General features: G+C 42.8%; 2 protein-coding genes and 2 non-coding genes across 5 annotated transcripts; all 4 read right to left on the bottom strand.

Moving 5' to 3' along the window:
• Positions 1-293: 293 nt before the first annotated feature.
• RASL11A (RAS like family 11 member A) lies at positions 294-6905 on the bottom strand. Its single transcript, XM_006098263.3, is given in 6 exon segments — positions 294-1016; positions 1948-2027; positions 2133-2189; positions 2559-2639; positions 2642-3126; positions 5143-6905. Coding segments are annotated over 5 exon segments (726 nt in total). The 5' UTR covers positions 2682-3126; positions 5143-6905; the 3' UTR covers positions 294-548.
• Positions 6906-10883: 3978 nt separating this feature from the next.
• Positions 10884-15542, bottom strand: RPL21 (ribosomal protein L21). Of its 2 annotated transcripts, none has more exons than XM_006098261.3 (6): positions 15427-15542; positions 13181-13259; positions 12383-12444; positions 11759-11871; positions 11214-11364; positions 10884-11014 (listed from the first exon to the last, which is right to left on the bottom strand). In XM_006098261.3, exons 2-6 carry the CDS (start codon positions 13245-13247, stop codon positions 10925-10927), a joined length of 483 nt encoding a protein of 160 aa, XP_006098323.1. In that variant the 5' UTR covers positions 13248-13259; positions 15427-15542; the 3' UTR covers positions 10884-10924. The 2 variants fall into 2 exon arrangements, with proteins under 2 accessions (XP_006098323.1, XP_006098324.1); XM_006098262.2 differs by having other exon boundaries at positions 15384-15472.
• Positions 11600-11725, bottom strand: LOC111827835. The gene has a single exon (XR_002831563.1). It is a non-coding gene; the product is annotated as a small nucleolar RNA SNORA27 (small nucleolar RNA).
• LOC111827839 lies at positions 11980-12050 on the bottom strand. Its single transcript, XR_002831566.1, has one exon. It is a non-coding gene; the product is annotated as a small nucleolar RNA SNORD102 (small nucleolar RNA).
• Positions 15543-24362: the final 8820 nt, after the last annotated feature.

Genomic DNA, 24362 nt, shown 5'->3' with positions numbered 1-24362 from the left:
AAAAACAAAACACCATTTGCACTGATGTAATTTTTAACATTATTGCACAGTGGAAATCAAATGATGTCAATTTCATGCCTGTGGCAAAGTGCCCTAATTAAAGACATCCTGCAGTTATTCAAATCTCTTTCCTCCTCCACATATTTTTCTTTCTCCCACAACACATTCCCTCCACTTAAACCCCTCCCAACAGAGAGACACCAATCAGAGTTCAGACTGAGGGCAAGCATGGAGCAGTTCTGGGCTCTGGTGCAAGTATGATTTCTATAAAAAGACATTTAAGAAACAAGGCGAAATGTTGCCATTTTGCCTTTAATGGAAGGGTGGCTAGCAGTTACAGTAAAAAAAAAGTTTTATTTAAAAAAACAACTCTTCAACTTCTAGGCAATCACTGAATTTTCAGAAATACACATACAATTGCAAACCAATAGTTTGTATAAAAATAAACTCTGAATGTGTGATTATAAAGGAGACCTCCCCTCCCCCCCCCCAGTCTTTTCAGCTGCACAAATGCACAATAAAATGGAGGCAGTCTGTCTGAGGTGAGTTTACCCCAGTGAGGAGGGGGCTTTGACTTTGGGAGACAGAGCCTGCTTGAAGCGCCTCTTCAGGTCCTGCATGTTGGGAGAGCGTGGCCGAGGAATGATGGAGGCCCTTCTCCTCTCCCCACTGAGGCCGTGCAGCTTGCTCACTTCTTTGCAGAGATGCTGAAACACATCACAGACATCTTCATAGTTTTCACTGGTGGAGATTTCAAGGAACAGGCTGCCCAGCTCGTTGGCTAGTTGAACACCATCATCGGTCTGCACCTGCCGGGCATGCAGAAGGTCCCCCTTGTTGCCCACGATGATGATAGGGGCCTTTGAGTCAGGGTGGACCTTCCGGATGTGCTGGTAAAGGGGGCGGATTGACTGGTAGCTGTCGTAGTCTGTGATGGAATAGACCAGCAGAAAGCCCTCTGCCCACTGCACGCATTTGGACAGGGAGTCAACCACCTGCATGAGGTTATCTTGGACCTGAGAAGATCAAAGGGAGTCTGATCAAGGAAGCCCTCAGTGGGAGAGGACTCAAAATATCATCAAAGTAAACTTTGAGCAATGGTTGAAAAACAAATCACTAAATATAGTTTTCAGATTCTGCCCTGCTTCTGCAGAAGGAGGTTTTTGATGTAGAAAGAGCAAATTCTCAGGCAAGTTCCCTGCCTGGCTTATTTTATTAGCTGTTACCAATGCATTGTTTTTAACCTCCTTGCTGGGCAGGTAGTCTGTGGTGAACCTAGGCTGACTGAAGAGTGACTTCAATGAGAACTTTCAAATCAGAATGTCACAATTTTTAAGGAACTAACTCAGAAAAAGCAAAACTTTGAAAATAAGCCAAGATAAACATCTATTCCCAAAACCCATAAAAATATTTTTAGCATGTCCTTCTTGAGAATGTTCCAGAAACAAATTCTTTCTTTCAGTTCTTCCACGAGACCTTTCCTCCCTAGAAGGGAGAGCAATTAACTTAATCAAGTTACATTCCTGAGCAGGCGCCAAGGGTGTCTGACTGCAATTAGTGACTTGCGGGAACAGCTAGAAACAGAAGCACTTCCGCAGTCCCTGCTGGGGGAGAAGACCCTCTCCAGGGCCCCGCCAGTCAGTTTTGTTAATGGTTCCGCAGCCAGCCCTGAAAGAGGTGGTGAGACCCATGCCAGTAGCCTTGCCCTCGCAGCTTGTAAAGAGAAGTCAAGCGCCTCTCCCCCTCTCAGAGGTGGCACATTGGAGGAAGCTGCCTCCAACCTTCCAGTCCTCGTCCCCTTGGAGGGTTCCTAACAGCCCACTGACCGGCCCCTCCTGGGACAGCCCACTACTCCATCTAAATGCACATCAGGCCCGTTGAGAGTCTTGCTCATGCTCCAGAGCGCCCTCGGTGTGGGTGTCGGAAGGGAAGTCCGCCAGTCCTTACCTGGATCCCCCCGGGGGTGTCCTGGATCTGCAGGGACAGCTGGTCTCCCTCGACACACACAAGCCGTGAGTACAACTTGCCTGGAGAATGAAGGAAAGTCTGCTTTTACATTCTTACACTCTCAGCAGAACAAAGAAAATCGAAGCATGCAGCCACAAAAGCAGGGGGCACATAATTATTCTAACCTGTATTCGGTTCATAATCGCCAATGAATCTCTTGGTCAGGAAGCGCACAATCATTGCTGAAAGTGAATAGGAAAATCAGGTGAAGGGCTCGGACAGGACCATCAAATACGACACTCCGGGAGAAGGAGGGAGGAACGGGCTGCGGACTCTGCAAACCCGGGGTGGCCGTCGTGGTCCCCGTACCTTTGGTGGCGGGGACGACTGCAGGTACTCGACCTGCTGCACCTGCCCTCGTCCTCCAACGGTGCCAAACCCAGCGACAGCTCACGAAAGGTTACTCGGGAAGCCAGGAGGGAGGGGATGTCCGCTTCCTCCCTGTGCCCGGTCCTCCTCCCCGGGCTGTGAGCCCCCGCTCTTCCCCATACCCCGTTGTTCGGACCCGGCCCGGGGTGGGCTCCGCCCCGTGAGGTTCCCTAGGCACTCACCGCTCTTGCCCACGCGGCCGGCGCCCAGCACGGCCAGTTTGATGTCCCGGGGCAGGAGGTAGTCGGAGGAGGACTCTGGGATGGCGCGAGCAGAAAGTGCCCGGACATGCTGGGCGGCCGCATGGAGCGCGTCCGGCCGCCAGAGCACAAAGCCTACCCAGCGAGGACTCTGCCGCAGCGGGTGGCTGGCGAGCGGGCAGCGCAAGGACTCGGGGTACTGGGGCCAGGCGGACCTCCGAGCTGTCACCGCCGGCGGCTTTTAAAGGACTCCGCGCACACCAGGGCGCAGCGGCCGCCTCAGGCTCCTCCTCTTCCTCACCCTCCCAGCGGTGGCGGACAGGGCGGGAGCAGGGAGGGCCGGAGACCAACGCAGCCGGCTTGCGCACTCCTCGTCGCCTGACGCTCTCTGCCCGGGACCTGCGCGTTTCACGGCCCCCAGGCGCTGGAAATGCAGGCACTATCCCGAGAGTGCAGGGAGCCTCTCGCCGGGCTATGCCTGAACCCTCCTCCACCCTGCAGAGGCGACCCTGAGTCAATAGATGAGTGAACCTGAGATCAGAGTTAGGAGCTGGGGGACGAAAGGAAGAGGGAAAACTGCAACCAGTAGGATCTTTCCGCAACAGTGGGAGGGAAATTCCTGCCAAATGTTGCCTTTTATTTTCAAAAGGTGATGAGGGGTGACAATATTAGGGGAAAGGGGATGGGCAGAGCTCACTGTTAGTAGCAGTACAAGGGAACTGTAGTCACTTTGACCAGGCTCCAGATCTATGAAGGCCCTGGAGGCAGTAGTTGTTTGCACCTCAGCTGGCACGAGTTGCATTGACTCATCAGCGAACACTATAAGCATTCCATGGGCTAGGACCAGGGGTGGGCAAACTTTTTGACTCGAGGGCCACAATGGGTTCTTAAACTGGACCGGAGGGCCGGAACAAAAGCATGGATGGGGTGTTTGTGTGAACTAATATAAATTCAAAGTAAACATCATTACATAAAAGGGTACGGTCTTTTTTTTAGTTTTATTCATTTCAAATGAGAAGATCCAGCCCGGCCTGCGGGCCGTAGTTTGCCCATGACTGGGCTAGGACAGTGGTCGGCAAACTGCGGCTGGCGAGCCACATGCGGCTCTTTGGCCCCTTGAGTGTGGCTCTTCCTAAGCCTTAGGAGTACCCGAATTAATAACAATGTACCTACCTATATAGTTTAAGTTTAAAAAATTTAGCTCTCAAAAGAAATTTCAATCGTTGTACTGTTGATATTTGGCTCTGTTGACTGAGTTTGCCGACCACTGGCTGGAAGCTCTGGCTCAGGACCTATGCACTTGAGTCATGCACGTGCTTCACTATTCATCCCAGTACTGACTTCCAGGTGTAAAGTGGAGTTTAGAGTGAGGTGGAGAGTGGAAGGAAGAGAACACAAAAGAGAACTATGGCCTGATTATGGGTTTCTGGGCCCACCCTGTCAAGGCAGAGCCGTGGGAGTTTATCCTTGCAGGATGTAAGACCTTATGCTTCTGGCCTCCTGCATTTCAGCCTCTTATGTCCAATTGCCTATTAGACACCCTTACTCACCCCTCCTTCTATCCTGGTTGTATTAGCTTTTGCTGCATTAAAAAAAAAAAAAACTGGCTTAAAACAATGACCCCTCATATTTGCTCACATGTCTAAAGACCAATGGGGTGGTTATCCTACACTACGCCAGGCTCAGCTGATCTTGGTTGGCTCTTTCAGGCATCAGCAGAGAGCTGACAGGGCTTGAGGAACTGGCATCATCCTGCAGCTGGCTGTCAGTCAGCTGTGATGAGGGAGGGACAATAATTGAGTCACATGTCTCTGCTTATCAAGCAGGCTGGCCAGGGCTTGTTCTCATGGTGGCTGAGAAGGGTTCCAAGAGGGGGATTAGAAGTGGAAAAGGCCCATTGAGACCTAGGCTCAGAGGGGAACCCATCACCTCTGCTTTTTTGTTGGCCAAAGCAAGTCACAATGCCAGCTCAAATTCAAGAGGTAGGGAGAAAGACTCCACTCCTTGGTGGAGGGAGGTGCAAAGGCACATTTGAAAGGACTGGGATGCAAGGAGGGGTAAACAATGGATCCATTTTTTGCAGTTGAACACACTAATGAATGTGCCTCCATCACCCAGTAGCCCATCCTTGACTCTCACTTCCACATCAATTGCCAACTTCCATAATTTCTACTGCCTCCATTTCTTGGTGTCTCCTCCTCTCCACCCCTACTGCTCTCTTCATTTTTCAATTGAAGAATCCTGAATAATCTTGAAGGAACTGATTGTGAGTAGTTCACTTGTTCCTCCGTTGGGGAAGCTTCTCTGACCACTGCTACCACCCATACGCTTATTTCCCAGTTACTCTCAGGGCTCACTCAAGTGTCACTACTTTCTGGTGGAATATTTGCTTCATGTCTGTCTCCAGGAGGGCAGAGACTCTAGCTTGTGTCTTTAGTACCAAGCACACAGTGGTAACCTGGGATTTACAAGCTCTTGAATAAATGTTTGTTCACTGATTGACTTTCTGAACAAATGGTGTCTTCACTGTATGAACTAGAAAAGACAGAAATCATTATCCCAGTACCTTAGTTTTGAGAGTAACCTGTTCGCAGGAGCTAGTGTTCCAGGAAATGTCCCGGGATGAACTGCCGTATTTCAGTTGTACTGACTTTTGGCTGTTCACAAGGCAATCCCCTTCTGTTAAACTTCAGTTTAACTGGAAAGACTTGAAGCAGAGCACCTTCTTCCCTGACTGGGGAAAAGGCACCCATAAAGAGAGTTACTATTTACAGAACAATTTTGAAACTATTAGCTCCCAGGGGTCCTTGAGCAGTTCAGTGATAGGGGTCTGATTTGTTGTCTCTCCGATTCTCTTGGCCTTTCCTTCTTGGACACAAAATGGCTCCTGCTTCCCCAAACATTAAGTCCTCATTCAAGCAGGAAGGGAGGGCCTCCCTGTCTTTTCTTATTGTGAAATAATCCTCAGAAGAACCCAGCAGACTTTCTCATATCCCAATGACCAGAACTAAGAAGCTGGAAGTTCATACAAGTATTTAGCAAAAAAGACTGGAATTGCTGACTAAAACAATCATAGTTCTTCCCCAGGGGCTAGCCCAGTGGTGGGCAAACTTTTTGACTCGAGGGCCACAATGGGTTCTTAAACTGGACCGGAGGGCCGGAACAAAAGCATGGATGGAGTGTTTGTGTGAACTAATGAGGGTACAGTCTTTTTTTTTTTTTTTTAGTTTTATTCATTTCAAATGGGCCGGATCCGGCCCGAGGGCCGTAGTTTGCCCACGGCTGGGCTAGACAGTTGCTACCTGTTAAAATTCAAGGAATAGACAGGGGATCTATGTTGAGCAGCTGTCAATGTGATCTGCTACAAATACTTCACATTCCTGGAGTCTAAATGCAGACCTTTCTAGGGAAAAGCCATTTCTTGGCTGAATCTTGGGCTTATCTCTTCACTTCATTCCGTTATACATTCCCAGTCAGGAATAAAATCATTTAAGTTTAAGGTCACTCGATAAGGAAGAGTCCTAAGACTGTTCTCTGCACAGGTGATAATTGCATTCCATTTTGCATTTACCTGGCAACTTTGCTAGGTGAGCTCAAAATGTTATTCCACTTTCCTCGGAAAGCTCTTTGCATTTGCAAGTAATAATCCATGACTTTTTAATGCAGATAATATATTAGTGAACTGTGAAATTATAACCTTGTGTAAATTGTTCTGCTTGTTTTTCATTTGGATTTTTGTCTAGCTATGTAAATTGTGTGACTAACATAACAGGCATGCTGAAGTGGCTTTAGAAAGGTAATAGAAATGTGTAGGCAGACATGGATACACAAGTCCATGGGTGTTTAGAATGAGTGTGAAGGACAGAATTTGGAATATGCAAACATCACTAGGCTTAGAAAGTTATTAACCCTTTACCAGCTAAATAAGCTTGATTTCTAGATCTCAGGCAAAACTTTGCCAAGGACTATCCTCTACTAGTTCAAGAACATCCCTTCCCCCTAGCCCTGGTTGGGTGGCTAAATTGGTTGAAGCATAATCCCATACACACAAAAGGTTGTGGGTTTGATTCCTGATCAGGGCACAAACCTAGGTTTCAGGTTTGATCTCCTTTCAGGGTGCTTAAGGGAGGCAACAATGTTTCTCTCCTTTTCTCAACATATCCTCAGGTGAGGGTTAAAAAAAAAAGTCCCTCTAACCACCATCCGTAGAATTCAGTATCAATTACCTTTCCTGTATAGCCTAAATCAGGGGTCCTCAAACTTTTTAAACAGGGGGCCAGTTCACTGTCCCTCAGACCGTTGGAGGGCCGGACTATAGTTTAAAAAAAAAAAACTATGAACAAATTCCTATGCACACTGCACAGATCTTATTTTGAAGTAAAAAAACAAAACGGGAACAAATACAATATTTGTATTTGCATGTGGCCAGCGGGCCATAGTTTGAGGACCCCTGGCCTAAATCCTTGAATATTACTATGCTTACAGGAGACTCAGAGACTATCTTTTGGTACTTTCCCCAGAATAGGAATTATGCTTCTGTCTTGTACCAACTTCCTACTTTATTTCAACTGTCAAAATAATTGAAAATCTACTCTGTAAGGCTGTTAAGTACTGGTACAAAACACAAAGAACAGCCAAGTTTCTATTATAAAACATTTACTGAAAGGACAATAAAGTACATAAGATACCCCTGTCTGCCATCACAGACATCCCCATAAAGTTTATTATCATTCATAAATTAGTTGAATTAACAAAAAATTCTAAATCTTAATTCTTCCTTAATCTTAATTAACCCTATGAAATTGGTGAAATACCTTCTAAATTGAGGTTCAGACAAGCTTAGTAATTTATCCAAAGTCAGAGTCATTTAGTAGTAGACAATCCAACCCCTGATTTCAAATCTTGGTGCTGAAATCCAACATGGAAAGCACTCTGGTCATGTAAATGGAATGACAAAGCAGGTTGAACTTAATCTGAACCTACTCTCTCAGGAGCAAAATATCCAATCACATCTTCACTTAAGCTAAGCCATCACCTCACTTGGTAGAGACAGTAAAGAGTACCCTTTTGCCATTTCTTTTCCAATCCAAATGATTCCCATAAATTCTATTCTTGCTAGGAAAGTGGGTATGAAAGCATTTCCCTACACATTTCCCAGCCTTTTGCATTTGGGGCTTTGTGAGATGGCCTGTCAATTGCTCCTCATTCCACACTTTAGCTGTTTGAAAAGCATTACAATGCAGAAACTTGGCTGGATGTTTATGCATTCCTCTATACTTTCCACCTCAACAGGAACAGCTACAGATGCTGCCTCATTGTTATTATTCATAACCAAGCAATTTGTCTAACAGATTAGGTGTTTTGCATGAACATCAATTTTTTTTCCCCTTTAAGTGGGGCTGAGTTGAAGAAATGCTATAAACATGCATATTTCAAATAAATTCAACTTAAAATTCTCATGCTAAAAAAATGAAAAGCCTGCCTTGTTTGTATCTTAGCAATTCTTATTGCTATTTAGCAATGTTTTATATTTTAGCATTTTTTCCATCCCAGTCCAGAGAAAATGCTAATGTACATTAGTGGGAATATATTAGAGATAGGAAATCAAGTTGATATATTTAGCCACAATTTTTAGAGGACTTCAAAGAGTGTGCTATATTTTATTCAACCCTTGGAATTGGGTTCAACTTAAAAACAGGTCTTAAAAGATACCTGGCAAGATCAGAATTAAAAGTTCAAGTAGCCATGCAACTTCCTACAGTCTTGACTCTTAGAACAGGGTGAAAAGTTCTATAGTTAGAATACTTCATTCTCAACAAGTGTAAGAAAAGGGAATTGTATAGTACAGGATTTATAAATTTACAATCTCTAATGATTACTCATTTAAAAGAACCTGAATTTCAAGGCAAGGTACATAATCCTAGCACACACATACATTACTCAAAACTCAGGGATTTTAACTTAATTCATCTAATAAAACTTTGCAAACTAATCTCTTTATTTGCAGGACATTCAGATGTAGCTGCCCAAGAGTTGTAAATATCAATCGACCTTTAGAGAGTGAGCTCTGAAATCTGAGTGTCAAGTGTATTAGGGATGACTATAACAGAAGTCAGTGGTTCTCAAACTTGAATATGCATTTTAATCACCCAGAGCTTAAGTGCTGGGCCCCAACCCCAGAATTTGACTCAAGTTGTTCTGGTACAGGTCTGCATGTTTATGCAGCCAGTTGAGGACCCATACTTTGTGAACCACTGGCTTAGAACTCTACTCATAACGAAATTATAGACAGATGTGAAACATTAAGAATCCAGAGAGGGAAGTGAGACATGTTTAAGAACTGAGAAGAAGTATGGCAGAAACCTCTGGAACTCTGGAAGGGGAGAAAAAAAAATTGGCAAATATTTAGGGATAAAGTCAAATTAAAAAGCCTCTAATTTAATTAGCAAGTGTTTGATAAACTTTTGAGTAATAGTTTCATTGGAGTGGTGGAAGCAGCCATATTTGCAGTGGGACTAGGAAATTAAGATACCAGAGAAAGGCACAGGAAAAACTGCTCATTTGCTGCTTTTCAAAAGTCTGTATGCTAAAGTTAAGGAAGCAGCAAGTGGAAAGGGTCAGACACCAGAGATCAGAAATAATCAGTGAAAACATAAGGCAGAAACAAGAGGCCTATTAGTACCAACTCTTCCCTCTGCTGTCCTACACTCTTTGATACCTTATTTTGCCTTGAAATAGCTAGACAAGATATTCAGGAAATGCAATTTTAAAATACGCAAAGTGAGACACATTATAGTTAAAAATAATTTTAACTGGACACAGTAGTGCCATCAAAGATTGCAAAACAGCTCTAGCTGATTTGGCTCAGTGGGTAAGAGCATCAGCCTACAGACTGAAAGGTTCTGGGTTTGATCCCGGTTAAGGACACATGCCTGAATTGCAGGCTTGATCCCCAGTAGGGGGCATGCAGGAGGCAACCAATCCATGATTCTCTCTCATTATTGATGTTTCTCTCTCTCCCTCTCTGAAATCAATACATTTTTTAAAAAAAGATTGGAAAACATTAAACAGGAATGCCAATTGAAGCAATTCATAATGTTCCTGGTTGCTTTCTGTGATAGTGAATTGTTGACCAATATAAGCATGTTTAAACACAACTTTCTATCCATAGATGTAAACCTGTTTAGGGCAAATACCCATTTGACTTATCGTTAGGTATTCAATGAAATTCAAAACCAGGTTTGCTGGATTCCAAAGTAGACCCATTACCATCACACTTCACTGGAGAAAACTGAAGGCCGCTAATATTGGGCTTACTACCCATTTATAGCACTAACTTAAGTTACACAAATGAATAGGTTCTTGTCATTGAGTCTATTAGTAGGGAAGAGAATACTCAGAGGAACGTCAAGGTTTCCATGTCAAATAAACTGATACTATTGCTACAGGGATCACAGAATACTGAAGGCAGCTAGGATAGGATGTCATCAATTCTTTTTTGGATGTTTAACTTAAATGTGCTCCAACTACACAAAGTAGCTTTAAAATGTTCCCCTTAATATGAAGCAATATAACACCAGAGATTAAGACCAGGTTACGGAGCCAGGCTGCCTAGGTTTGAATCTGCAGCCTTGGGCAAATTGTGCCTCAGCTTTCTTTTATGGAAATTGGGCAAAACATGTAAAGTGCTTAGAATGCAACACATTAACTGCTACATAAATGTTTAGCTTCGGTTGAAATAAAAAAAGGGATTCTAGTTCCAAATTATCAGACACTATTTTTTCTGAGCCAAGTTTCATGAAAAGTGGAAGCAACTCAGAACTAGTATGTAACTCACAATGAAGAGGGTAATTTGAAACCATCTATTTCTAAGTAGCAGGCTTCAAAGGCAAGTTTCTAATCCTTAAGATAGGATACTTAGATAATTATCTAAGTAATCAATTTTCCTTGAGCTTAACTATAATGCAACAGATGCAGCTTCCTAACCAATGGAGTATTCTTTGTTGCAAAGTAAACCACCTCACCTCTTTCAGCAAAAACCCCCACTACATTCAAATAGTAAAGACATCACCCAATGAATTAGGACACAAAAGTTTTTTTTCGTTTATTGATTGGCTGCCTCCTGCAAGCCCCCTACTGGGAATTGAGCCCACAACCCAGGCATGTGCCCTTGACTGGAATCAAAACCGGGACCCTTAGGTTCGCAGGTTGTCTATCCACTGAGCCAAACCAGTTAGGGTGACACAAAGTTTTCAATTATTCTTTGGGGGGAAGGGATGCCACACTTCTACTCAATTAAGAGAAACATTTTTATCAGCACAGAAGTCTTTTTTATTTTTTCCCACTTATCATGCCATGAATTCATAGGGAATGGGTTCCAGCAGCTCAGGCTCCTTTCCATTGGTTCTCACAAAGTGTGCTTCTCTGGGTGGAGCAGGCTATTAAAAACAAATGAAAACAAGGCAATGGAATAATTATGTTAAGAACTGTAACTCAATTTCAAAGTTCTCTCAGAACCAATGAGGTAACATCTACTCAATGCTTTAACTTTACTAACTTTCATATAAAAGAAAATTATCACTGAGCAAATTTCACAGTTGTCATGATCAACCAAAAAACCCTTTGTCAAGCACTCACCTGACGCTTCAGTTGAACCCAGGTACCTTTCTCTTTGGCTTCCTTCTTTTTCTGATCATTTTCCTTCACACGTTTCAAGAAGCTATCTCGGCTCTTAGAGTGCTTAATATGCTCAATACGTACATTAATTCTCTTGGCAAGAATCTTGCCCCTGGAGAAAACAGAAATTCTTATAAATGCTTCATAAAAAATATAACCAAATTAAAAAAAAACTCTTTTGGCAGTTTCATTTATGAAATAAACCATGAACCCTTTACCCACAGATAGGATAAGTTAACAGACCCCAAAACACTAAATAACTTAACCAAAACCAGATCGCTAATAAAATTTGTAACTTTTTATATTTTGGAAACTAGAACTGCCTAATACCAAATCCTGTAAGTCTATTTTGTTTCCTCTGACAGGATACAAAACAAACACCCCGTTTGCCTGAGTTTTAAAAGGACATTTCCTTTGCCCCACTTGAATGACCAATAAGACATAAGTCCAATTGACAAAGTGAAAAGGGGGTGTGAGGGAATACGAATCAAAGAATTATTACTTACTTAACTTGCTTGTTCACAATAATGCCCACTGCATGCTGGGTGACATTGTAGACTCTTCCAGTTTTGCCATGGTAACATTTGTGGGGCATTCCTTTTTGAACAGTGCCCATTCCCTGTTAAGAAAGGAGATAAACGTCACCTCAGCAAGTGCCTCCTCCTTTTAAACCCTGACTTTTATTAAAGTAACTAAAAGATTTTTCTCTTTTGAATGGCAACTCAAGAGCTTTCAGAGCCGGTGAAATGCATTTTTCACGTTGCTTTGAGCAATCAAAAAGACAATCATCATTAAGCTCCAGGGTGCCAGAATACATTCAAATATGGCTCTCAAAGAACATAGCTTTCGCTGGTTTTACTAGTAACCCCCATCAATAATTAAACTCTGCACTAAGGTATCCCTTTTCACCTCAATAAATTCTCATGATTTTATCTCCTATATTTTTCTACTTGCTGTTAACAAATAAGAAAACTGGCTTTAAAAGTAAAATTAAATTAGCTGTTCAAAGGCAATGGATTTTCCCCCATTTAGGAAGATAAAAAGAGCCAACAGGTGTACTATACACTAGTATTTGTTCTTATGTTAGACTAAATCCAACTTTTCTTTTAATGGTATTTCCCCAATTTTACCTTGATGTCCACAATATCACCTTTCTTGTAGATTCGCATGTATGTGGCCAAAGGAACAACTCCTAAAAATAGTGATATCAAGATTAAAAAGTCAAGTCAAAGAAATGTAACCTCACTAGTTTTCAACACACTCCCACCTTTGACAGTGTAAATTTTATTTTAAACATACATATTTTTTTATTGATTTTAGAGAAGAAGAGACAGAAACATTGATGGGAGAGAAACTTCCAATGGCTGCCTCCTGCACCCCATTACTGGGGATCAAGCCTGCAACCTGGGCGTGTGCTCTGACTAGGTATTGAACCAGCGACCACTTGATGCATGGGAGGGTGCTCAATCCACTGAGCCACTCCAGCCGGGCAGTTATGTACATTTTTATTTTAAAATATATTTTTATTGATTTCACTGATCAGCTGCCTTCTGTACACCCCCTACTGGGGATCGAGCCTGCAACCTGGGCATGTACCCTTGACCGGAATTGAACCAGGGACCCTTCAGTCCACAGGCCACGGCTCTTATCCACTTAGCAAAACCCACTAGAGGAGTGGTCACCAACCGGTGGTCTGTGATGTCTGAAAGGTTGGCGACCGCTGCTCTAGGGCATATATACATTTTTAAATCTTGCTAGCTGACAATGTGAGAACTGCTATATAAAACTCATGCTTTTTATTACAAAATTAAGTTAGGTAGGTGGTTAATTGCTACTAGAATACATTATATTATCTGCATCTCAAGTGTGTTAACATAGCACAAATGTGTACCACCATGGTTGATTTCAAAGAGGACAAATCTACTTACCATGTTTTCTAAAAGGCCTAGAGAACATATAGCGGGTGCCTCTCCTCTTTCCCTTTGTGTTAGTCATTTTGGCGAATTACTGAAACCAGAAAGTACAAAATAGTCAAATATAACTGCAAAACTGTTACTAGCCCCTTTAACCAAAAACCCCGTAATTTTAAATGGTTGCATCTCAGTAGCAATGCCAGAATTGGAAAATGTCGAAAAAGCTGGCTCACGAACAAGTATTTCTTACAAAGGTAAAAACCATCATTTTAGCAAGTAAGATCTTTGCCAAACCTGCCTAAGTTCTGTAACATTAAAACTCCTTAAGTAGAACTGGATTTTAGAAACCAAAGCAGTACTTTGCCTGTTAAAAAAATGTAAAAACACAACATGACCTCTACCACACTATTACCTGTAGAACCCAGCCTAGAATGCCAAGGGCATTGGAATTGTTAACTACAAGATACTGTTCACACAATTGCTTACTAGGTAATGTATGTAAGGGAGAAAAATAGATTTTATAACCACTGACCTAATTTTGACAAAGGTTCTGCCACCTCTTTCTGGGAGACCTACATTTACTCCCAGGTTCTTGCTTTTAACATGGGGCTAATACTATTTTGACAAGGAATTGAGGTAATGGCTACAAAGAACTCAGCAATTCCCAACACATGCAAAGTGCTTACTAGTAAATGGTAGTTAGCTAATCAGTCTAAGAATTCCTCTATAGGCATTTAGAATGGAACCTTTCACTTTATTTCCCAAAAGATGTCAATTGTTTCAGGTCATCTAAGGACAGAATTACCATTGCTGACAATGACTGCAGGCAAAATATGCCCAAGTCTGGTTTCACTTGTTGACAGAGTTCTAACATAAACTGGTCTCTTAACACTCCTCAACCCTAAAGATAAATGACTCCACCAGAGGACCCTTTCGTGGGGCAAGGAGATCCAAAATAGTTAACCTAACCACCAAAGCCAAACAAACCAGTGTTACAACAAACGCACCCTTTAACTTTAAAAAGCAACTAAGTAAAAGTGACAGGTACCCGGTTTTCATTTTCAAAATGTTAAATTCATCAACAAGGAAAGATGCTCAAAGTGGCAGAATCAGTCATGGGAGTAATATCTGATTCAAGCCCATGCTGCTTGCACCAGACTCATCTTCCCGCATAAGAAATCCATTTTACATCACGGCCCAATACACCCAAGTTCCAAAACTGGAACCCACTACGGGGTGCAACCTGCAGTTTGCTCACCTCTGGTAGCGGGCAGCTACTACCTACAAACCAGACAAAAAGAAATTATTTGGGTCGAGACCCCTTTGGCGGTCGAACGACCCTTTCACAGGGGTCGCCTGAGACCATCCTGCATATCGGATATTTATATTACGATTCATAACAGTAGCAACATTACAGTTATGAAGAAGCAACCATTAATTTTATGGTTGGGTCACAACATGAGGAACTGTATTTAAAGGGCCATAAGGTTGAGAACCACTGATTAGCGGGTTCTCAGTAACCTTTCCCCCAAACTTCTAAATCAGACAGTTATTCGGGAGTCCATTCATTCAACACAAGATGCCCCAGCATTAACAAAACAGTCTGAAACAAAATGTTTTCCTTTCGTCCAACTGCGACCCGGGGCCAAAATTAAAAAACGGAAAATCATGTCATGCACCAAAGACGAATGGTCTGGGATTCACTATCCAGATCGACACAGTTCGAACCTATTTCGTCCTCCGGCCACGAGGCTTTCACACACAACCAGGCCCCACCGGAGTTAAACCCGTTCCTACCATCCCGCAGCCCCAAACCGGCAGCGTTACAAGTGTAAGTAATAGATGAGGGGGAAACACCGCATTGAAAAGTTTAAAAGCCATCACACCACGCGGCCGGACCCCACAAAGCCTGTCCGAGAAGGCCCAGGACGGCGGAGCGAAGCCGTGGGGACAAAGATTTTGAGTTTCTTTCCAGACCGACCCCAGTCGCCTCAGGCAGGTGATGCGGCCTCGTTGTTCCCGAGCCCGGCCCCTGCTAGGCCGCGGCACCCCAGACTGGCCCTCCGCGCCCGACCCCAGCCCGGCACCGCTGGCCGCACGCCGCTACCGGGCCGGAGAGACACAGCTCCGACACCCAGGCCAGAGGGACCCAGACAGTCTGCACGGTCTCTCCAGGGCCCCAATACGCGGCCTCCGAGGTATCTGGGTTAGGACTCACGTCTGTGGGACCACGGTCGCCGGGAGCCACGCGCAAGGCCTACCTGGAAGATGGCGGTTCCGGCCGAAAGGAAGGAGGCGGGGCCGCAGCGCGCGTCTTACAAGGGCCCGAGGGCTGCCCGCGGCGCTGCCAGAAAGAAACGCCAGCCGAGAGCGTCTCTTCTGGGATTAGGGGATCGTCTCCGAGAATAAGAAGAGCCTGTCAGGGTATTTTCCTTTCTTATAAAAAAGAAGCAATCGACCAACGTGAGCTGATACTTGGATCTTGCCAGACAGCCCGGAAGGGGGCTTTCCAGGGCGTCAGACACACGCCGCCTCCGGAGAGGACCTGCGGCCGCCCTACGTCAGAAGCGACGCCAGAAGCGGAGGGCGGGAGTGGTTCCTGCACCGGAGCTGTAGCAGCGCTTCTAACTCAGTGGTTCTCAACCTTCTGGCCGTTTAAATACAGTTCTTCATGTTGTGACCCAACCATAAAATTATTTTCGTTGCTACTTCATAACTGTAATGTTGCTACTGTTATGAATCGTAATGTAAATATCTGATATGCAGGATGGTTTTAGGCGACCCCTGTGAAAGGGTCGTTCGACTGCCAAAGGGGTCGCGACCCACAGGTTGAGAACCGCTGTAACTGCTGTTTGTAGAAGTTATTACGTGAGCACAAAAGTCATGTTATCTAGTTTGTCTCTCAAAGGTGTTTTCGCCAAATGCGTCAGAACATACTGCAGGTATGTGCATACATGATACAACCACTTTGGAAAGCAGTTTGGCAAAATCTAGTGGCACTGAAAATATTCAAGTAGTAAATCCCAGCATTCCGTCCAACGTCTGTATCTTACAGAAACTTTGATGTGTAGACAATGATATTCATAACAGCACTGTGAGTAGAAGCAAACACATTATGGGATAGTCATATGATGGAATATTATACGCCAATAAGTTAAGAATGAACCCAGAAATAGGACCAGGCAAAAGAGGATGATGTAGATTATATGTAGTATGACAATTTATATGTACACAATTTTAAAATAAAACAATACTATATATTGTGTAGGTACATATACTTCTGTAGTGAAAGTCAGGGAATACAAAGACATAAAAAAAGATTTGAAAAAAGATGGGGGACTATAACAGAAGAGGTATAAGGGAGGCTTTAACTGTTTACCATTTTAAAGCTGGATATTGAGTGTACAGAAGGCCATTATTTTCTTAACAGAGTTTATTTTTCAGGGTAGATTTAGATTTATAAAAATTGGAGATAGTACAGAAAATTCTCATCTCAGCACCTGGTTTCCTCTGTTATTACCGTCTTAACATTAGTATGACACATTTGTAAAAACTAATGAACCAGTATTGTACATTATTGTTAACTAAAGTTCATAGTTTGTTCAGACTTCCTTAACTTTTATAATACCCTCTTTCTAATCCAGGATCCCATCTAGGATACCACATTCCAGGTAGTTATCATGTCTCCCTTTGTTATGGCAGTTCCTCAGACTTTCTGTGTCTTTTATAACCTTGACAGTTTTGGAAGACTACTGGTCAGGTATTTTGTAGGAAGTCCTAATAATAGAATTTGTCTTATTATTTCATAACTGTATGTATTGTTTTTTTAAATTTATTTTTCCATTATAGTTGACATATGTTAGTTTCAGGTGTGCAACATAGTGATTAGATTTATATTGCCTTATGAAGTGAGCACCACAATAAGTCTTGTACCCATCAAATACCATACAAAGTTATTACAATATTATCTACTATACTCCCTATGCTGTACTTTACATGCTCATGATTATTTTAGTAACTAGCAATTCGTACTTCTTAATTCCTTTCACCTTTTTAATTCATTCCCCCAACTCCCCTCTCATTTGGTGACCATCAGTTTGTTCTTTGTATCTGAGTTTGTTTCTGCTTTGTTTATTTATTTTGGTTTTTTTTTTGGCTTTACATAGAAATAAAAATCATGGTATTTGCCTTTCTCCGTTTGTCTTACTTCAGTTAGCATATGTTACAAAATAAAGAATAGGAAGAGATCATTTGAAATGTAAGGTAGACCAATAAATTTTACTATACCAGTGAGAAACTTCACTGATAGCATTTCAGATTTCACATTCCAACTACTCTTTTAAAAAATCTGCCACTTATTGAGTGTTGAGGTAGTTTCAACTAAGAATAACCACAATTACCTGAAAAAGGTATTAAAATACTCTTTCCTTTTATAACACATCTGTATGAGTCTGGATATTCTTCATATACTTCCACCAAATAACATATGCACTAGATTTGATGCAGAAGCAGATATGAGTGTCCAGCTGCCTTCGACTAAGCTAAACATTAAGGATATTGCAAAAATGTAAAACAATGCTACACTTCTCACCATTTGGGGAGAGATATAATTCTTTGTCATAAAAAGCTGTTACTGCCCTGACTGGTTTGGCTCAGTGGATAGAGCATCGGCCTTCGGACTGAAGGGTCCCGGGTTCGATTCTGGTCAAGAGCATGTACCTTGGTTGCGGGCACATCCCCAGTAGGAGGTGTGCAGGAGGCAGCTGATCGATGTTTCTCTCTCATCGATGTTTCTAACTCTCTATCCCTCTCCCTTCCTCTCTGTAAATAATCAATAAAACATATATATATATATATAAAAAGCTGTTACTTATGTTAACATGTAGTGGGGCTTTTATTATCTATACTAATAAAAGGGTAATATGCTAATTAGACTGGACATCCTTCCTGACAAAGCTGGGCCCGGGAGAAGCCGCCCGCCCCCGGCCGCCTGTGGCTGTGGCTGGCCCGAGTCCCAGGTGCCTGTGGCCTGCCAGAAGGAGGGAAGCCTGGGTCCTGGGTGCGGGGCCAAGGCAGAGGTGGTTAGGGGTGATCAGGTAGGCAGAGGTGGTTAGGGGTGATCAGGCAGGCACAGGGGTTGGGGGCAATCATGTAGGCAGGCAGAGGGGTTAGGGGCGATCAGGCAGTCAGGCAGGCGAGTGGTTAGGAGCCCGTGGACCCAGACTGTGAGAGGCATGTCTGACTGCAGCAGTTGGACATCCTCCAAGGGGTCCTGGATTAGAGAGGGTGCAGGCTGGGCTGAGGTACGAACCCCACCCCCCATGCACAAATTTCATGCACCTGACCTCTAGTTTTTATATAAATTCATGGACAAACCTAAATTCTTTAATTTAATTTCTAATATGGTAAATGTTGATAGATAAAAGCACATAAACAAAAGTTCTAATTGTTCCCAGTAATTTTTTAGAAATAAAGGGATTCTGAGACTAAAAAGTTTAAGAACACTGTCCTAGTTCCCTACTTCTGCTGGATGTGCTTTGACTCTCAGAAGGAGAGCCAGGAATGTCACTGCAAGTTCCTGAAATAACCTCTATTTGACACAAACTTTGACTAAGGCAATTTGGGTGAGTCCTAGGTCAAAATATGCATGTTTCCATAGTGATCTTGCTTCTGCAAAGTTATTCAGGAACATGGACACATGGGGTTATTTCCATTTTGCTTTATGAATTCTGGACAAGTCTCAGTACAACTCTTCTGAATTGCTTAGGACTTCCATTTTTAATTTATCCTGTAATTGGGCTGATTTTGCTTCACTGTTATTCTGTCATGTCCTTAGATTTCTAGTGAAGCTGCTTATTAGTCAAACAGGTCAAATTTTGTGGGAAACTAGCACTTGGTTATGCCTATTAAATTTTATCTTGGAGACACTTTAAAAAGAAGCCCACAAAAGTTTTCTCAAAACAGTCTTTCTGGCTGTCAAATGAAAGAAGGGAGCAAATGCCCTATGAGTAGATTCAGAATTTTCTGCTAACCAGCACAGTGTCCTTTCTCTGTCTCTCAGCTCTCATTCAGGTACTTGACTGAACTCTGATGAAGTAAGAAGAATCTGTGGTTGAAATACCTTAACTATAGTACTTGCTGACACAAGACTAAAACCTTTTTAGCCATTAGAAAAATTACTCTGGCTACAGTTTCATATATGCCAGGAATTACTGAAATAGATTTTTTTTGGAAAATTGACAATAACTTTAACCATTATAATGAACCACAATGACATCAAAATATTCCTACAAAATAATTTGTACAAAATGCTTTTAAAAGTTTCAGCACTAGGATTTGTAGCTGAAGTATAAATGTGTGAAGAACCTTTGTAAGACAGTTGTTTTTTTTTAATGAAAAAGTTTTAATGTTGACTTAGATTAATGCTGATAATTTGCACTAAGCTTTCAATTTTTATAAATGCATTTCCAATGCCAACTATTTTCTTCAAACTATTCTTCAAATATTTTTGATGCTTAAAACTTGGTTTCTGCAGTATTTGAAAGATGATTTATGTGCATGAAATTGATAAGATTCAATTTAAATCATTTGCTAGAATTCTATTTAATTTTAGATGATTGATGATAAAATAACTTGAAACTGAATAGTAAACTGGATAGGGAACTTCTAGGAATAATGGTTTGATTAAGTTTGCACAGTGAATTTCAGACAATTATAATGTAAGCTTCATAAAGGTAAGGACTTTGTCACTATAGGTATACTACTTTATATTCAACTAGAGGCCCAGCGCACGAAATTCATGCACGTGTACGGTCCCTAGGCCTTTCCTGCGATCAGGGACACCTCCCCTGGCTGCCCGCAGCTGGCCCTACCCCCTGCTGCCACCCACCCTGGTTCCCTGTTCGTCATCAGGCGATCGGAGCCTGATGGCTGGGGGAGGGGACCAAGACGTCAACCATTCCCACCCGCTTTCCGGCCCTGTTCCTGCCACGGGTTGCCCTCTGTGTGGGGGGCAACTGGCAGGGCAGGGGCCTTGGCCCGGTGCACCCCATGTCCCCCGCCACCCACCCCTGGTTCCCCATTCGCCATCAGGCAATTGGAGCCTGCCGGCCGGGGAAGAAACCAAGAGGTGGTCAGTGTGTCTCATAGTGACTGGTCGAGCAGTCATTCTGGTCATTCTGCTGTTAGGGTCAATTTGCATATTACCCTTTTATTATATAGGATGCTTAGCATATAGTAAATGCTCAGAAAATAGTTGGAAACAGAGATCAGTATTAATCCCAACTGGATCAGTATTAATATTGGTAACTTTAATAGCATTAATGGAATTTTAAGAAAATGATTGTTCACAATTGTAGAGACTTATGTTAACAGAATAAATCTGTATTTAGGATCCACATAAATACATTGATTGACAATGAATACAACTTAGTCTGCTGCCCAGCTGACTAGTTTCTTCCAGCAGTGCTCAGAGCATCCATTCCTTCATGGAACATACATTTATTGAGTACCTACTATGTGACAGGCATTGATCTAGTGCTGGAAATAGGAATAAAACAAAAATCCCTGTGCTCTTGAAGTTTACATTCCAGTGGGAAAAGAAAGATTATAAATAATAAACGATTTGCATTATTATGTTACAATTTATACTTTATGAGAGATGAACACCAATGCTATGGAGAGAAAAATCAAGCAGGAAAGGGGGAATAAGGAGACATTACAATTTAAAATAGAGTGATTAGAGAATACCTCACTAAGAAGGATATTTGAGCAAAAGTCTGAAGAAAGTGAGGAAGCAAGTCATGCCGAAATCTGAAAGAAAAGCATTTCAAGCAAAGAAAACAGCAAATGTAAAGGTCCTGTGTACAGAGTGCCTGGCATATTTAAGGGCTCTTGGGGGTGGGGTGTTGGCAATGGACTGATTCAAAGAAGAGAAGTTGGAGGATGGTGTGGAATGCAGTAAGAGGTAATGGAAAACATTTTGTTGGATTTTTAGGCATTGCATATACTTTGGTTTATATTCTGAACTAGAGTCCCAGTGCATGAAATTCGTGCATGGGGTGTGTGTCCCCCAGCCCAGCCTGCACCCTCTCCAATCCCGGTAGGATCGGGCCTAAACTGGCAGTCGGACATCCCTCTCACAATCCAGGACTGCTGGCTCCTAACCCCTCGCCTGCCTGCCTGATTGCCCCTAACTGCTTCTGCCTGCCAGCCTGATCACCCTGTAACCATTCCCCTGCCAGCCTGATCAATGCCTAACTGCTCCCCTGCCGGCCCAATTGCCCCCAACTGCCCTCCCCTGCCGGCCCAGTCGCCCCCAACTGCCCTCCCCTGCAGGCCTGGTTGCCCCCAACTGCCCTCCGCTGCTGGCCTGGTCGCCCCTAACTGTCCACCCCTGGTGGCCTGATTGCCCACAACTGCTGGCCATCTTGTGGCGGTGGGCACCACATCTTTGAGGGCGTGATTGCCCACAACTGCTGGCCATCTTGTGGCGGTGGGCACCACATCTTTGAGGGCGTGGTAGTCAATAGCATATTCCCTCCTTATTGGCTATGGACACCGCCACCTTTGAGGGTGGGGCAGTCAATTAGCATATTCCCTCTTTATTAGATAGGATGAGGTGGGAAGGCATTAGGCAGCGGTTCTCAACCTGTGGGTCGCCAACCTGTGGGTCGCAACTCCTTTGGGGGTTCAATGACCCTTTCACAGGGGTCGCCTAAGACCATTGGAAAACACATACAGAGTGGTTCTCAACCTTCCTAATGCCGTGACCCTTTAATACAGTTCCTCATGTTGTGGTGATCCCCAACCATAAAATTATTTTCATTGCTACTTCATAACTGTAATTTTGCTACTGTTATGACTCATAATGTAAATATCTGATATGCAGGATGTATTTTCATTGTTACAAATTGAACATAATTAAAGCATAGTGATTAATCACAAAAACAATATGTAGGCATCCTGTGGAAATATACAAGCATCTCCTCTCCCTCAGGTTAAAAGTACATCAGGTCCCTTCCAGGCTCCTCAGCCTCCTGATCACCACACCCTCTGTCTGAGGAACAGCAGCTGTACGTGAAGCCTCCCCCCACCAGCCAGAAGAGCCACCACAGCTGTGAACAGCACCCACCAGAGGAGCTGCTGCCAACTGAGGAGCAGCTGCTACCACAACCACCCAAGGAGCAACCACAGCCCAAGGAGCCACTGCCACCCAGGGAGCAGCCACTGAACGACTCAACATCTAGATATGTCAGTGAGATCAAACATGGGTAGGCAAAGAAACCCCCAAAGGAAAGAAAAGGAGGACTCGCCAGAAAAGCAGCTAAGTGAGACAGAGGCATGCAACATGACAGAAAAAGAATTCAGAATAAGGGTCCTAGCGTGCATAAACCGGATGGAGGAAAAAATCAACTACTTATGCAAGAAGCAAGAAGAAACAGATGAAAAAATCAATAACTTATGCAAGACCCAAGAAGAAATGAAGAGCGATATAGCTGCAATAAAAAACACCATTGAAAGCATCAACAGTAGACTAGGAGAAGCGGAGGACCGAATTAGTGAATTAGAAGACAAGGAAGCAAAACACACCCAAACTGTACTTCAATTGGAGAAAAAAATTAAAAGACAGGAGGAGAGCCTAAGGGAGCTTTGGGACAACATGGAACGAAACAGCATACGAATAATAGGGGTGCCAGAACAATAGAAAGAGGAACAAGGGTTAGAAAACCTACTCGAAGAAATAATATCAGAAAACTTCCCTGAGGTGGGGAAGAAAAAAGTCACACAAGCACAGAGAGTCCCAAACAAGGTGAACCCAAAAAGACCCACACCAAGACACATCATAATTACCATGGTAAATGTTCAGGACAAAGAGAGAATCTTAAAGGCTGCAAGAGAGAGACGGAAAGTTACATACAAGGGATCTCCCATTAGATTATCAAATGATTTCTCAACAGAAACACATCAGGCCAGAAAAGAATGGACGGAAATTTACAAAGTGATGCAAAGCAAAGGAATGAATCCAAGAATACTCTATCCAGCAAGGCTATCATTCAAAATTGAAGGGGAAATAAGAAGCTTCATAGACAAAAAAAGGCTAAGGGAGTTTATCACCACCAAGCCAGCAATGCAAGAAATGCTAAAGGGACTGGTGTAAAAAGAAATAAAAAGCACAGAAAGAAAACAGCCACACAAAAAAAGAAATGGCTACAAACAAGTACCTTTCAATAATAACTTTAAACGTAAACAGACTAAATGATCCAACCAAAAGACATCGAGTGGCTGAATGGATAAAAAAACATGACCCATACATCTGCTGTCTACAAGAGACCCACCTCATTAGAAGGGACTCACACAGACTGAAAGTGAAGGGATGGAAAAATATCTTTCAGGAAAATGGAAAGGAAAAGAAAGCTGGGGTAGCAATACTTATATCGGACAAAATAGACCTCAAAGTGAAGGCCATAACCAGAGATAAGGAAGGCCACTTCATAATACTAAAGGGATCAATACAACAAGAAGATATAACCCTGGTAAACATATATGCACCCAATGCAGGAGCACCCAAATACATAAAAAAAACTCCTGGAAGATATCAAAGGAGAGATCGACAACAATACAATCATAGTAGGGGACTTTAATACACCACTGACATCACTGGATAAGTCCTCTAGACAATCAGCAAAGAAACAGCAATCCTAAATGACTAACTAGATCAGATGGACTTAATAGACATCTTCAGAACACTTCACCCCAAAGCCACAGAATATACATTCTACTCAAGTGCTCATGGGACAGATTAAAAAATAGACCACATATTGGGTCACAAGCAAAGTCTTCCCAAATTCAAGAAGATTGAAATCATAAAAAGCATTTTCTCAGACCACGATGGCATAATATTAGAAATAAACTACAATAAAAACAACCCAAATTACTCAAACACTTGGAAGCTGAATAGCATGTTATTAAATATTGACTGGGTTACCAATGACATCAAAGAAGAAATTAAAAACGTCCTGGACACTAATGACAATGAAAACACAACAATCCAAAACCTCTGGGACACAATGAAAGCAGTCCTGAGAGGGAAGTTTATAGCTCTACAGGCCTATCTCAAAAAAACAAGAAAAAATGGTAGTAAATCATCTAACTCTACAACTCAAAGAATTAGAAAGAGAGCAACAAGAAAACCCCA

This window comes from Myotis lucifugus, unplaced genomic scaffold, assembly GCF_000147115.1.
Source record: "Myotis lucifugus unplaced genomic scaffold, Myoluc2.0 scaffold_227, whole genome shotgun sequence".
NCBI classification, from domain to species: Eukaryota; Metazoa; Chordata; class Mammalia; order Chiroptera; family Vespertilionidae; genus Myotis; species Myotis lucifugus.
The sequence above is the reverse complement of the archived record's forward strand: the minus strand, read 5'-3'. Positions and strand labels throughout refer to the sequence as shown.